Genomic DNA, 16,150 nt, shown 5'->3' on the forward strand with positions numbered 1-16,150 from the left:
ATCCCCTGTTTGTCGTAAGAGGCGACTAAAAGGGGGGAGGAAAGGATTAACAAAGATGTAGAGAAGAATAACGAATTTTAGTTAAGGAAAAGAATAATGTACTTATACAAAGATATTAAATATGAAAAGTGTGCATAGGGAATAGAGGGAGTATGCAATAAGGAAAGTATAAGAAAGGAAAGAAAGAATGTACATAGGGAAAAGAGTTTTTAAAATAGTATAAGAGAAAAAGTTTTTCGTTGGGCAAATTCTCTTCCGAACACCATCTACTGGCACTAAAAAATCCAGTGGAAAATATTAAATTGTACAGCTGTTATTACAGTTATACAAATTTCGTCAACGACAGATTAAACAATTTTAATAATGCCTCTTGAATGATTACTATCGGTTTTTACTACAATTTAATTATTCAATTCTTATTTCTTATATTTAATAAGTTATTACATGTATAAGCCGTACGCGTGGATACTAAAAATAATAATATTTTTATATCTTCCACTTCTACTTAAGCGTATCGAATTTTTAATTTAAAGTACATAAGGCTACAATTACGTGTAAAGGTAGTTTGTATTTGTGCTCGTTGTCGACAATGTTGCTTCTTTTACGGCTCCTATTCTTATTATTACTATCACTAGCCTCTAGTGATCGCTTTAATTTGTTATATTCTCGCAGTAAAAAAGTTCCATCGTTTCTGGTCTCAGCTGTAGAAAGTTAGAAATTTCGCGATCGCCTCGCGTTCGGTACAAGAATTTCGAGTGGTACATTGAGCTATTCGCTCTGAGCGGTATTCAGAGTGAACGCAGATCACTCCTCAAGGCCGAGGTGATAATGAGACTTAACGAACGGAATTGTAATTGTAAAAGATGGCTACTTAGAGAATTCTGTTTTGTTCTGTAAATGTGTATTTTCAACTATTCGAAAAAAAACGAATTTTAACATTATTTCATTAATATAGCCGGTCTAAAATTTTTAATATTCGTACACTACGAAAATTAAAGTAGAGTAAAGCTTTTACTCTAAATATATATACTTTACTTAAGAATATTTTTCTTTCATTTAAATTGTTATTGCTTACAGGTGATGTCCCTTGCGAAAGAAAGCTTCTTCGAATACGTACGGTTGTTGCACAGTTGTACGATAGGAGTGTTTAGGGTGTCATATTAAATACTTAAAAAAATCATTAAAAATAGGTGTCTTGAAGACAGTTCCAGATTCTGTACCTTTCCAAGATCATATTTCCCACAGACATGTTTAGATGTCTGTTAAAGTCTTTTCATTGAAAGGGATATACACTTCTCGACATCTCCAATCGTTAACATTCTCTTGTAATAGAATTCCTATAAATATTAACGGTTATCCTTCACAGCATCTTCTATCACTTCCATTTGGTTCGGTCTAAAATGCATTCGTTCATGAATAAAAATCTTCCGGGTTTTTCTGATTTCTTTGTACTTATACACCTCTATACGGAGGCGGAAACCTCTTGTTCCATTTCGTGTAGCATATTGTATAATCGTGTCTTCAGGTTGTCCGGTACGGCGGCACGTGGTAAATGTTCGATGTCTCCAGCTGGATTTGCGCATTGCCGTAGAAGAACTGCCAGCGTGCTGGTAGTGTGTTCCGACATTAGTAGACCAGGAATTATTATAGTCCCAGAGAGAGTCCAACCGAGGAATATCTTCTCGCATATCACCTAAAATGTTATTGTTGTTCATTAAATTAGTAGAAAAAATGAGATATACTTGAATATATTAATTATTATGGATTAACTTTAAATGATAAACTGTTGATCAGCGTATTGAATGGCTGAATAAAAAGCGATTAACACTGTACGTATCATTCTCTAGAGACCGTTATATAATTTCGTTCTGGCGGTGGTGATCTCCAGAGAGGATATTTTTTTCCGTCCGCGTAAATGGAATGTAAGAGAATACGACTAATTAATTAACTACGTTTCAACTACGCGGTTACTATTTTAGGTCTGTTATAAATTTGTAGTTTTTTCTTCGGCGTAAGTATCAAGTGTTTGGAAATTTACTCGAGCAGAGTTGGTTGATAGCAAACTATACATTTTTTCATAATTTAGAAAATGCTAGTGAGATTGGATGTTTGCAAAATTATAAGCGAATTAGCTAATTTCGTTGCCTCATCATTTCTTCGACCGATATAATGAATACTTTCAGCATTGTACAGGTACGAGAGTGCAAAGAATTGAAGGAATTAAGTTATAAAGTCGCAAAGTGATGGGTAATCGATTACTTGTAGATTATTGTTGACGACCGGCGACTCGCATCGTTTGTTCTTCGAACAGAACGACCTGCAATCGAAATAGTCACAGTCCTCGTGCCTCTCGCAGCTTCTGCTGTCCGCGGTGATATGGCTGATAATCGTTTTAGGAAAGACCGCGTCCAGGTCGAGGAACTTGAGCTTCTGCCCGCCGAGGGGCAAACCGAAATGGTTTATCTTCACGTCGCATAGATGAATCGGTTCAGGGAAGTTCGTGTCGAGCTCCTCGAGCAGGTCGAGGATCATCACGGCCAGCTTCAATCGTTTCGCCCATTCCGGCTTCGAGTCGGACAGAGCGAGGACCGTCGTAGGTGTTTCTATCGGCCGTACGTACTCTACTGCGTAGAAGGTGCCGCATGTGCCAATCAGCTGCGGAAAAATGTCCCTGTCCTCGTATAGAATGCTCATCAGGTACTCGTTCTCCTGCAACAGCGGCCAGAGATTTTCCATCTCGAGCTGCCGTCTTCTTGGCTCCGTCTCGACGCGATGCGTACGAAGCCGCGCCAGCCTCTCTAATTGATGCTGCGACAGCGTCACGTTCAGCTTGCTAACGACCAGATCTTTGATCATGGTGTTGAAGTCCGTCTCGGACGGGAAGTGCTTCACGCCGGACGCGTCCGTCCAGAACAACGATTCGTACTGTTCCGATGGGGTTTTCGTTCTGTAAACGAAAATTGCTGAATTGTCGTTTCGAACAGTGTCGTTGTTTGCCAGTATATTCGGTTGGCAAAAAGTATTTTCAAACCTTACCAAGTATTAATCAAACCTAAATGTGTCTAATATCAAACATGGAAAGGAAAAAAATCATCACTGACTAAAGTCTTTCAGAGCAATCACAATGCTATTTTTGTGTGAACACCGAAAATACTTTCTTGCCAACTCAATATTTAGAATTTGTGGTACTATTTTGTTGCGAAAATAATTATCTTCGAAATTGGTATTACCAATCGGAAGTTGGGAAAAATTTAAATGAAATCAATGAGGGGCAAAATTCAAAAGTAAGAAGAATTCCAGCACTTGGAACACTTGCCGAGGCAAAAGAAAGAGATACGGCGGACGAGATGGAATGTTACCACAGGACGATATTCTCTACCTTCGAGAGAGGTGAGAGACTTTCCGTCTCGTCCTCCGCGTCTCTTCATTTCACCTCGGCAAGTGTTTCAAGTGCTGGGGGTGTTTTAAGTAAAATAAAAAAGAAAAAAACGAACAGTTATTTAGCAACTAAACATTAAACAAACAACAATGTGGCAAAATATGGTATTAGAAACAGTCAAGTATATGTAGGGCACCGAAATATCGTCAGCAACTAACTCCTTTAAAATGGATCATTTTCTGCTACACTTTGTGAATCCTTGAATCTACTAATATTTCTTCCAAACAGACACATCAAAGATATGTTTTTTAGGTAACGTGCACGTAATGTGAACGAGAGGAACGAACCTCGAGGCCTTAAACACAAGTCGAGTGGTCTCCCAATGCGCCGAGAAAACCGCTTCTTTGCCCGCGTGCAGCGTCTCGCATGCGAGCGAGTGAATCCCTCCTTCCGCGCATAGTGGGTCGCAGAGAATTCCTATCGCAGCCCTTTTTCTGTGCGTGCTGCACTGAAATGAAAATTATGATCAGGTACCGTACGAATAACGTTCACGTCGTAAAAATTTCTTCGAGAGGTACACGTTACGAGATCGGTGCCGATTCTTCTTTCTGTTTCGAAATTCGGATATCTTTTACAACGTGCTGTCATTACCGCGCGATGTTCGCTTTTCTTTATTTTCCATTCCTTTCCTTGATTTACCGTATTTTTTTACGAGCATCCTTTCGGCAAAAGCGTTACGCAAAGCGTCCATCTGGGGCAGGAAACTTTTACGACACGGAGCGAAACGTTAAAATATTATTTATTACACGTTTACCGTTGGCATCGTAATTTATTATTGTATTGAGTGACGTATAATATAGTTGAACGGAAGTGAAGTTATGGTTTTGATGAGTATAATGCTTTTTAAAAGTTTCTTGCTTTTATTTAAAACATTTGGCTTTTAATGCACATGGTATACAGTATGACCATTTCCACATTTGTCTATGTGAAGAATAGTATGAATAATCTTTTTGTTTGAAAGAAATTCCTGTTGTCTCACTTTCTATCCAATTCTAATCTAAATTCGCACAAAGGAAGCTTCAAATTTTTGTTTATTTCATTACTTCTAACTTTATTTCCAAATAAAAATAGAATTACGTATTACTCAAGAGTTGCATATATAAATTTAAGATTATATTCTATAGAAATCAATTTCCTATGTAATTCTAATCTATATTCCCCCAAAGGAAGCATCAAATTCTTGTTTATTTCGTTACTTCTGACTTTACTTTGAAGTGAAATCTGTATGCGAGTAACGCGCAACTAAAGAAGAGAATCTATAGCCGTGATAAGCCAGTTTGTTCAAAAAGAATACGTGAAATCGCAGACACGTATGCGTACAGTCGATGGGTTTCCTCAATGAAATCGAACGACTTTCATTCAAGGTACTCGAACGTTTGCCGCGACGCGACAGAGTTATTTGAATCGATCACGTTGATCCGTGGCCACGCGCGAAAGTCATGGTTTAAGGGCCATTTCGCTCATGAAAAGCGTCTGGGTTAAGTTCAAGCATCCTGTAAGTTTGTTTCCTTACGTTCGCCACAAACGCGAGGAAACGCCTGTCTATAATCCACACCTACGGAACATGTCACGTTCCACGTTATGTATTTCATTTTGCAATCCGTTCTACAGAATGAAGTAAAATTATTACGCGGGTACCACTGTGCAGGAGGCATCCATAAAGAGAATAAGAGGATATCGTAAGACTTCGACTGGGTAATAGTTTAGTTTCTTCTTCGTGTCCTGCACGCGTGGTGTACAGGGTGGCTTTTCATTTTCATTGTGACCTTTAACCAGAGGCGGATCAAGACATGTAAGGATTCTAAGCGGTAAAAATTTCAGGGCCTCCCTCTAAGAAAAAGTGTAACTTGGAGGCTGATTTTAACATTTTTTTCTTTAGATTTATTTGATTATTTTGCGGGGGTTTTTTTTTTAACCTTTTCGGACATTTCCAAAACCTTTAAGTTAAGATATCTTAACTTGCTTATCTCTTAAACCGCTCCTGCCTTTGATTATATAGGTGCTTAACTACCGACGAATTGAAGTTAGTGGAGCTGATTATTATTTATTTTCGAGAAAAATGACTTTGAAAATCCATTATTAACTTACGTCGCATTGATGTATAGAGTGTTACCCATTAATGCATACGTTTGAGGTGGATTACAAAGTTTTTTTCTCAAAAACGAGATCTGAAACGTAATCTTTCCATTCTTGATTTTTGTCCCATTTTATCGAGCTACCTTTAGTCAAAAGACCTTTCTACACATGCTGTAAACTGTCAAACGAGTACACGTATAATAATGACATAATTATCAGAAATGAGTAAAAAGAAACAAAGTTTGTAATAAAAGATAATGTTTCTGGTCTGTGCGAAAATGCGATAAAGTCTAAATATTGATTCCCTTATGAGAAAAACTAATAAAAGCGACATGCAGTTATGACATTGAACTTTGCAAGAATTAACTTTTACTCTGATCGATAAAACTTTTATAGACAATTTATTTTTATAGAAATCTTATTTGTGCTTTTTATAGAAAATTTATTTTTCCACCTTTACTTCACTCTAAGTTAAAATATGCACACGGTGCAGAATGTACGTAAACTGCAATTTAGAAATTGCGAATCTGATAACTTTAAAGTGTATTAAATTATTTAATAATAGGTTATTATTTAGATATTTCCAATCTTCTCGCATGATGAAGACATTCGAGATTCTCTGTGTTTACCCACCCTGTATATGCACATGCAATACATGAAGACGCGATAAATTGTCCATTCACAAACAAAGTTTCAAGGCATTTACAACATGGTTTTGCATAAACGAAGGTTACTACAAGAACTCATTTATGAACGACAGCATGACTGATCATAACACTACTGAATATTTATTTTACTCTATTATGATCGATTACACGTGCAGCGTGAATATTAACGTGCTCCGTTCATTAAATTTTCAATTGCATCGATTTAATTAGAGGCTCGATACGATCGTCAGATAACTCATTAAATACATTTACTAGAACCTCCGTTTAATCATCCTCAATGTTTACAATCGTAAAAATATGACATTTAGATGGAGACAATGCAAGCAATTTTCAAGCAAATAATGTTGTTACTTTTTCTTTCGAGTGCAAAGGTGAAAAATGAATGCTGTAAAAATAGGAAAAAAAATCGGAAACTATATTAATCGGAAGTTTCTTGTGATTCCCATCTTATATCACGAAATTTCTGTTATTACGTATCCACGATAATTCCCCTGTAACATGTACGTACTACTTTCCGCCTCCTACTTCAACTTTTTAAAGAAAGAACGTTAATCATCTCGAGTCTCGTCCGAGAGTCACGAGCAGGAATATTCGTGGAAGGGAGTTAAAACGAATTATAGAACTGTCACGGCGCGAAACAGAGAACAAGGCAATAGGAGCGAGCTCTCTTGCGTGCGTACGCACTCCCAGAAACTGGGTTAAAATGGGTTGGGAATAAGAGCCGTTTTAATTAGGAGAATTGGAATTTCGTGGGTGGACAGCCGACCCGTGTCGGCGAATTTTTACGTTCGACCCGCGAATGTTCCCGTATCGGTCGGAATGAGAGCAATAAAAGTGAATTATTTGCCTTGACGCGTGGGCGGTGCTTGCGTTACGTACAGGCACGCGTGTTGTCCGCACACGTATTTAGCTGGTTTCGCCTGCGTGCAGTACAGCGTCTTGGTGCGTGCGGTACCGCAGACTATGCACATGATATTTTTAGTCGACGTGACCGCCATGATGAGAGGATTTCTCCTGTACCTACTTACGGACGACGAACCACCATAACATGCGTGTCACGCGCCATTGTGCACCGTAACTTATGTCCGTGCAGCTTATCGGATGTGCTTTTCGAAAGGCATCGCTCTTTTTGGGCCACGTTTATTATCGACCGTACGGTGACCTAGGCTTCATGTTTTTTCGCGAGCCTTTCGACATCCCCGGTTCGAATAGGCGCGATGCAGACGTTAGAGGTAGTCGAGATGGATAAACGAGCCGAATTTATTTTCAATGTGGCCTAAATTCATTTTGAACTAAATAGTAAATAATATATTTACAGTTGATAAAATTTTGTAAAACAAAAATAGAGCGTTAACAATTTTTATTTTGAAAGTAACCTAAGTGGTAACAAGACACATATTATTCATTTAATAATTGCTACTATTTTAATAGAAATTGTAAAAACTCTCTTAGATACACTTGAGGAGTACGATAATATGCGTATCCTATACGTATATTTTTAATTTCATTGGAACGAAATCTTTTAAACATCTCACTTTAAGCATAAAAGGTCACTATCAAAATTAACGGCTGAAATGATTTATGAAAATCATGAATGATTCCTGCGGGGTTTCCTGGTATTCTTTCTCAGACATAAAACGTCTTGAATGCCGACAGGGAAAAGTACAAAGGCTTCCTTGGAGACTTCTTTTCAAGGGGGAAAATGCATTGTACCTTTTTAAGACAGGAAATATTAGCGGACAAGATTGAGTGATTTTTTGAATTCAGAAAAACGTCGAAAGTTTGTCTGTTATTACGTTATTACATTTAACTTATCTTAACATATCTTTTTAGACGGAGAATAAGTGTTCTTTGTACTTTGTTATTTAAAATTTCTACGATCATAAAACAGTGTTTTGTCAAGGTTAAAAAATAAATTTTGTCTAGACAGTATAAACGGTTTAAAATTCAAAGCCGCAATATAATATGCACATAGGTGCATCTGAATATCAAGATGGAAAAGTAAAATTCGTTATAACTAATTCTTATTTAGTTTTATGAGTGAATCTCAGTTAATTTTTTCGTCAAACATTAGTTCAATAACATCATATTTTGTTGATGCTAATGTTATTGAATAATATATGATCAGCGTTTATGAATTTATCTTACGTCCTTGGTATATGTTGCAAGCGGAAGAGCATTAAACGAACGACAATGTAGCATCAAGAAGCATTTTTTTCGTGACCTCGCGTGCGTTGGATAATGCATTACGTAAACGATTTCATTTTTAACATTTCAGCATGATAGTATGGCTTGAATGTAATGAGTAGTGACACTAAGCTGGCATTCAATGCCTCGCTACATCGATGCAACCAGCCCTGACAAATTAAATTTATAACCACGCACGGTGAATTTTTTCTACAGCCAAGGAATGTTAATCTACTTATAATCAGCACTGCATTTGGGCATAGAAAGCTTTGCGTGATTGCAACAGATACATCGGGCATTATAAATCGTTCAGCTCTCTGTAAATTGTAAATTATAAATGATAGGTATTAATAGCGATCGCAAGAGGAGAGTAAATGCAAGTAATAAAAAATTGTCATTAAACATGTCCTCCAACGGATAATAAATTCAATTCCTATGAAAGGATAATCATAACAGATATATATAAGGCACTGTAAATTGTAAGACCATAATTTTCAAGTTCGTGAATAGGTACCTACTCTTAATATCATTTTTGTTAATGCTGTCTGCAACACGGATATTTTCTTTACAGCTACAGTTTTCTTCATTGTTTTAGACTTTTAAAAGTCTGAAAAACTGAAAGATATTTATCAAATTCCCTGCTGTATCATGCTGTTCTTAAATGAAATGCTCATCCTTTAAGTTATGTTTAACCCTTTAAGAATATATTTTTTTTGTTCTGCCAGAGATTTGATTTCTCTAATTTCCAATTAGTTTTACTTGATATAAATATATTTTTAACTTTAACAAGCTAAAATACAATATTGTACTCATTTGTGTATAATATAATGTATGAAAGGGTTAATAGCGGATTTGTCGTATGATTAAAATGATTGCAAATTGTAAAAAGTTGAAAGAACGTTTCGAAATTTAAGAAAACACTTATAGATAATTATTATTCATAAAAACCACTTATTGACAATAATCAAAATGATTAAAATTACATTCCTAGCATCACAGTCTTCCATAGCGATTGTCAACCTTCCATTAAACGTGGGAACGCGTCATGGAAACCGGTCTTCCCACGACATAATTTCCCTTATTTCTCACGAAAATTTTAAACAAAAAAGGTATCTCCACCATTCATCATTGGAAGCACGACAGCTCGAAGGTATAAGTTCGTATAGAATCTGTCTGCTGTCGGAAAATTTTTTTCTCCAGGAAACGGGACAAAGTCTATGGGCGCATTCACGCGTGCGGAAATAGACGGGACGCTAAATCTGCGGAACGGCGAGGACGTTACCCCCTCTATCTATCCGACCTACGAAACATACCGAAAATCTGCTTCGTTTGCTTCCGGCGGGCACGCAACACAGAGGCCAATGACGGCGCAGTGTAAACAGACGGGGTGCGTGCGAGAGTACGCGTAGAGTGTCCTTTCCGAAGTGTCGCGGATACGCGCGTAGAAATTGGCACGTTACGCAGTTGACGGGATCGGTCCAGTTTCGTGTACGCCGTGAGGGCGCGTGCGTGTCTACCTTTACATTCCCTTCCCTTCCTCCGTCTCTCTTTCTACCCTCCGCCGACTCTCACCCCTTTTCGCGAACGTGCCACCCGATCCTTTACACGGTTCGCGCGTGTCGTGTATCGTGTGTGACAGTGATCTCGGTTAGTATGCCAGTGTAATCGTCCAAAAGGACTCACCACGTTGGATACGTGCCGCCAGGCTTCGAGGTTCGTGCACATAATACCCCAGTGAAGGAGCAGATAGACGACGAGGAGCATAGCCGAGAAGAGGAACAGCGTGACCGCTTTGTAGTGGTACATGAAACCGGGCAGCCGTCGGACGTTCATGATCCTGGACACCTCTTCAGCCTCGGAGTGAGTCAACAAATATTTCTTACGACAGGACGAACTCGCCTCACTTTTTTCATTCCTCCCTCTCGATGTTCCTGTTACCTCCCCGCGAGAGGTATTGTTCGCGATCGTCCGCGTTCGACGTCCGTTTCTCCACCGGCTGTCGTTTCGTTCGTCGATGTCCGCGACGGCGCATCGTGGGAACGCCTCGCGTTCAACCTGCTCGCGATCGGCTCATCGGTTTTTCCGAGTCCGTGTCCTGACGACGCGATCGTCGCGCGACCGGTGCCGTGCGCTTGTGGCAATGCGGCATAATCTGCGGCACATGCGAGCGTCGCGACGCGCCGCGCCTCTCGCGGCGGGTGTTACGACGGCGTCACTTTTGCGCAGGCCCGCATACACTTAGACCCGTCCACAGAGAAATTCGAATTTCGCTCGATCGGTGCTCTCTGGTAAACAGACACGTCGTTTCGTACAGGCGGTGATTTAATACGTCGTGGGGTAGGGGGTAGGAAAGATGGCGATGCTGATGGAGTGGAGGTTAGGTCGGCGAAGTGGATATTTCTGGAGCGTTTCTAAATGGCTGGAGCCTGCTGGTTTTAATTTAGAGTTGGCGGTGAACTTTTTCTTTTTATTATTAGGTCGTAACACGTAACACATCTGCTTTGACGTTCGCATTCTTTCTGGTGCGTTGCACTCTAGAAGGTATTGCTTGCTTAAAGTGTACTTACTTTTCGAAACATTGAAGGTCAGTCAATCTTTTTCTAACTCGTTTATCATGTGTATTATTTTGGAGTTAGATTGGAATCAGGTTGGATTGAATAAGTAAGATAAATGGATTAATTCCAGTCATTTCTTCGATATCATTCACGATATGTATATCTTACTTATTTGATATGTATTCTATTGATTGTTATTTTTTCTATCTATCTATCTATCTATCTATATATATACAGATAGTATTTATATATTTTAATATATAAATATAATATATAATATAAAAAGTAGTTATATATTTTAATTCAAATGTTGAATATTGTATGTGAATAGGTTTAAAATTATTGTAACTGGTTTGTAAATACGCCTCGATTCAAAAGGCGTAGCTATATCTCCATGTTACCACCTAATAATAATAATATATTTTGTATTTGTTAAAGATATTGCTTATTTCCCAGGATCGTTTTACTTAGATCTGCACAACTGAAAAGATTCATTCGCGTATTATTTGTAATTCCCTATACGATGATGTAGAAGTTCGTGTATTTTAATAGCATTCGTGTACAGTGTGACCCATGCTATTTTCAAATGCAAATTGTTAAGCTGTAGCCAATTTAAATCGAATCAACTGCTTGATAAAACAGTATTTTTTAATAAAGAATGTCAGCGATCCCCTTTATTACTTGGATAAAAAATTGTTGCGTTCTTCACACACGAATTTTCTTCTTTTCACAATTTTCACAGACAGAAGCAATATTCTCGGGTATTGAGTAGTTACCGCGCTTCCGCGACAAGTTATAGTTAAGCAGTTGCGTAACTATATAGTTGCACTGAATCGAATCGAGTTGAATTACCCCGAGGAAATGTTCGTACCGTTCTTTTCAAATTGCATTCGGCGATTAATCCGGTGAAGATTTCACATTCGCGCACGACGTCGTATCTCCGACTGTCCTACTCGACATCGCTCGCGACGGTAGACATTTTTTTGCTGGCTCATCATCATCGTGCCCGTGCACACTCTAGCTTCGTGATACTGTGAATATGTTTGAAACGAACTAGGGGAGCTTTTAATTGGAGGTCCAGCCGGTGCTGCCTCTGTTGTCGCGTTGCGAGATTGTTATAGCGGTGGTTAAAATCTTGCGGTCGATGGTGCAATCAGCCTGAAATTTTTTACAAATGTGTAAATGGAGGACATTTCTCTTCTAAGATTTGAAATTTCCATTCTTCAACCGCCATATAGAGAGAAAGAGGAAGAGAGAAGGAGAGAGAGAGAAAGAAAGAGAGAGAGAGAGAGAGAGAGAGAGAGAGCGGCTGTGGCTTATATACCACAAAAATAAAAATAAAATAAATACAATAAAAAAATCTTTTAAAATAGAATATCACTTTATTAATGTAAAATTAGAATGTATATACTTATTCGTAGTTAAAGGGTTAATCATTCATTTGCCATTCCCTCGTAAGATTCGGTAGTTCATTTAATAACTGCTCTTCATGTTCCCGGGAGCCACGCAATAATTTCGCTCGCAAAATATTCCAACATTCTCTCCATTTGCCTCATTCTCCGCATTCGCAGCAGTCGCGATGAATAATCTTGCCATCCCTGTGCGGTGGGGATCAGAATACACCCACAGTATCGCCTGCTTGTCGTAAGAGGCGACTAAAAGGAGGAAGGAAGGGTGAACGCATTAAGGTCGCTAAGAAGGAGGCTATCTCTAAAAGTACGAGAATCTTGAAGACGAAAAAAATGAAATCATCAAAATGCAGTGCGACGAGTCGAGTTTTCTCTGAGAATAATATGTTTTTATTTCGTTTTTATTACCTCTACGCGTGTAGAAAACATGAGTCGTCATCCGTCCGTAACAGGTGAGGCACGAAACTCGAGAAAACTCGGAAGCGATCCTTAATGTGTTAAGATATAGAAAAGAGTAACGAATTTTAGTTAACAAAAGGAATAGCGTATGCAAATTCATTAAACGCAAGAAGTGTGCAAAGAGAATGAAATGAATATGAAATGAGAAAAGTACATAGGGGAAAGATTGTTTAAAATATTACAAGAGAGAAAGTTTTTCGTTGGGCAAACTAAGAGAATTATTCTCTTCCAAACGTCATTTAGTGACACAGAAAAATCTAGTTAGGAATATTAAACTGCAAAGAATTTTGCTGGCGCCTGACGGGCGATCGTTTCTAGACTGTGTTTAGAACCCGTACTCTGGCCCCACTTCCGCCACCCCTTTAACTCGCGCGGTGGTCGCGGAACGGCTCGCAGGAGCGTGATTCTCGTGGCAGTTTCCAAATCGCGCGCGGTCGCGCGTATCGCGTAAAGATGGACGCACCTGCATGCCGCTCGGCGCGCAGCTGCGACCTTCGACGCCCTTGTGCCGGCGGTCGTGCCGCGCGGCGCACGTCCTCGTCATTTTTACGCCGGACGCACGTACGACTACGCGCGGACCGCATCGCTCCCGGATCGTGTGCGCGCGCTCTCCCATCCCCAGTTACCACGTAGACGTACAACGCGTTTTTTCCACCGCGACGCACGGGGGTGAAGGCGAACCGTGCTTCCTCCGTGTCTCCGTGGACGCCGGCGCGCTTCCGCTGGAGGAAGTGTTGTGTTCTGCGAGTGTGCTACGCTCCACGGGCCCTCTGGAAGGGGCAGCAGCGAAAGGACCGGCTGCCGGAAAGTCGGTAAGTGCCGCGCGAACCACCGCGCCTTCGTTTCCGCGCTTCTTCCTGTTTCTACAACCCCCGCGACGTCGCGTGCTTACGCAATGGTTTTTAAAAAGAGCTCGCAGGGCACGCTCTTGGAATTGCCAGCATCTTTTCTCTTTTAATTTCTGCTTTTTTTTTTGGATAAACGGTTACTTAGTTTTTGTTCGTTTCAAGAGAGTTCGTTGAGTGGTGATCAGTGATGAGTTAGAGGCGTTGCGTGGACGTTGATGAGTTTTTATTGCGGTTGTGATTATGAAAAGTGGCCGAGACGTATGTTCGGAATTTTCATTAGGTCAATTGTTTTTACAGTGATACTTGTGGAATAGGATTTTCTTGAAATTGGTTAATCGCTCTGTTATACTTTACATTGTGTTTCGAAAATAATTCTAGACGTGTTCAAGTTTTCGTTTTCGTGATCCCTTTATTTTGACGATCGTTAGATCATATTGTTGTTAGCATTTTGTTCGAAAGAAAATCTGGCGAGACGAAATCGATTATATTATTACATATATTTGTAAGTAAAGTATTAAATGTATATGTTACTGTTTAAAATTCGTACAAATACGATTCATTCTCCGTTTAATTAAAATTTCAATTTGAATAATGTTACTGTGATGTACATTGATATTATAAAATCACATATGTATAATTGTTACGCAATATTTATTACATGTAAGTATGTGTGCACAATATTTTGACGCGTTATATTACGTACGCATGTAACGTCTTGTTGAACAGTTTCTTCTATCGAGTATATTTTCGAAACAGTTCGAAATTACACATAAATGTTCATTGAGACATTCGAATATTTGTGTCCGACCGCCTCACATGTGATTCAAAAATATGTCACGTTGCATTTTCGTAGGTGTAGAACTATAAATAGTGTCGCAAAAAACATGCACGTGATCAAATCTATGTATATTTTCGCTTGCACTATTATTTCAATATTACGCAACGAGATTATCTTCAGCGTGTACCATCGAGGGCTGCTGTTAAATTTCAATGTTATTAAAACATAATTAGTAGAATGTTAAACTAACAGCTCTTTAAAACATGATTCGGTGTTTTTCGAAGGGTGAGTCACGCGCTATTCGCGTTTCAGACAAATATCTGTACAGCAAAATTTCGACCCAGTGGTATTCCTCTTCTTGATGTTCAGCCATTTTTGCATCTCAGATTAAATCCGTAGTGCACTTCTCGCCAAGAATCACACGAGAACGGTTGAGTTCTAATTGGTCGGTGGACAGACGACTTTTGATAGCTTGTCTAATCGCTTCCACCATTTACCCTCAGATCGTTGCTCTTCTCGTTGCAAAAATGATTTGCAAAATCTTCCTCTTAGTTTTCGCAGAGATTTGGTATACAAATGAAAATTCTTATCTGGTAATTAATGATAATTGCAGAAAATCTCTTTGGTTCAGACAAGCCTTGAAACAAAAATAAATTAAACAGGGCATAACTTTCTTTAATTAAATTATTAAGTTATTTTATTAAAGAATCCCTTTTATTTGGCGGCAGGGAAAATGAGCAACTTCCTTAAAATATATTATTTTCAATCGTACACGTGTTTACAAATGTTTCTGATTAAATTACAATTGTAATTAAAGCTGGTTGGTAATCAAAATATATTGCTTCTGAAATTCTCCAGAGGGTTATGTCGAATGATTTACGTTTCTAAATATTTCTGATGAAACTTAACCACGTTTTTCCTGTACGCGTATTCGATTTCCTAGATGTGAGTTATAGAGAGTCGGTTTTAGCAGAGACACATGCAAACATGAGTTTCTGATCCACTTTCGAATGCAATCGAAAGAAATCTAATAGATTGCTGCAGATTCGTATCGTGTTACGGACTCTTACAAGTATGAACGCGCGTATTGTGTTTCGATACAGGAGCTCTCTCAAATATCGGGCAAATTAATGCAACTGATAGCAGGAAATGTTACGTCGCGTCCTTATTCCGCCGCGTTCCGAGCGTCTTATCATCCGCGATGCAATTTATTAAGTCACTGATCGCCGCGATGTCAGCTGGCGGGTACAATAAATTAAAGCGAATTAGAATATTCGTCATTTTCAGCTGTTTCAATTGATCGGCGTCTGTAGAGATTCAGTTTAATTCTTCGCGATACTAGGTGGCTCGATATATTTGTCATCTTTATTTACTATTGTAATTATTTCTCACACACAGAATTTCACAAATTTAATAATCTGTTTATCTATTTTTTCCTTATTTCTGGAAATCCTATTTGCACAATTTTAATATTAATTTTTCTTAGCGGTTCGATCCTATTTTCAGCGCGTCTATCTTTGTCTCTTTTTTCAATTATAATGTTTTTATTAAACATTCAGTTTAGGACGTGCAATCGTTGCATAAGCATTAAATATTCTTTGATAAATTTCGATGATTATATTTGACATTTTAACAATTTTCAATTAATAAATTATTTGTCGCCATTTCTATTTCAAGTGTATTACTTCGAAAAATATATATCTATTCGAGTTAAGTAAAATTTCTTTCCAA

At 38.6% G+C, this 16,150-nt stretch overlaps 2 protein-coding genes across 2 annotated transcripts in view; one reads left to right on the forward strand and one right to left on the reverse strand.

Annotated features, from left to right (window-relative positions):
• Positions 1 to 1,431: 1,431 nt before the first annotated feature.
• On the reverse strand, positions 1,432 to 10,284 carry Aln (divergent protein kinase domain 1C). Its single transcript, XM_076903112.1, has 4 exons — positions 10,054 to 10,284; positions 3,727 to 3,887; positions 2,260 to 2,947; positions 1,432 to 1,693 (listed from the first exon to the last, which is right to left on the reverse strand). The coding sequence occupies exons 1-4, from the start codon at positions 10,201 to 10,203 to the stop codon at positions 1,463 to 1,465; spliced, it is 1,230 nt and encodes a 409-aa protein (XP_076759227.1). The 5' UTR covers positions 10,204 to 10,284; the 3' UTR covers positions 1,432 to 1,462.
• A 2,960-nt stretch (positions 10,285 to 13,244) lies between these two features.
• Gbs-76a (Glycogen binding subunit 76A) overlaps positions 13,245 to 16,150 on the forward strand; it is a 69,442-nt gene continuing 66,536 nt past the window's right edge. The window contains exon 1 of the mRNA XM_076902753.1: positions 13,245 to 13,605. Within this exon, the coding sequence (XP_076758868.1) occupies positions 13,261 to 13,605 (345 nt within the window). The 5' untranslated portion in view covers positions 13,245 to 13,260. The remainder of the gene's footprint in view (positions 13,606 to 16,150) is intronic.

This window comes from Xylocopa sonorina, chromosome 10, assembly GCF_050948175.1.
Source record: "Xylocopa sonorina isolate GNS202 chromosome 10, iyXylSono1_principal, whole genome shotgun sequence".
NCBI lineage: Eukaryota > Metazoa > Arthropoda > Insecta > Hymenoptera > Apidae > Xylocopa > Xylocopa sonorina.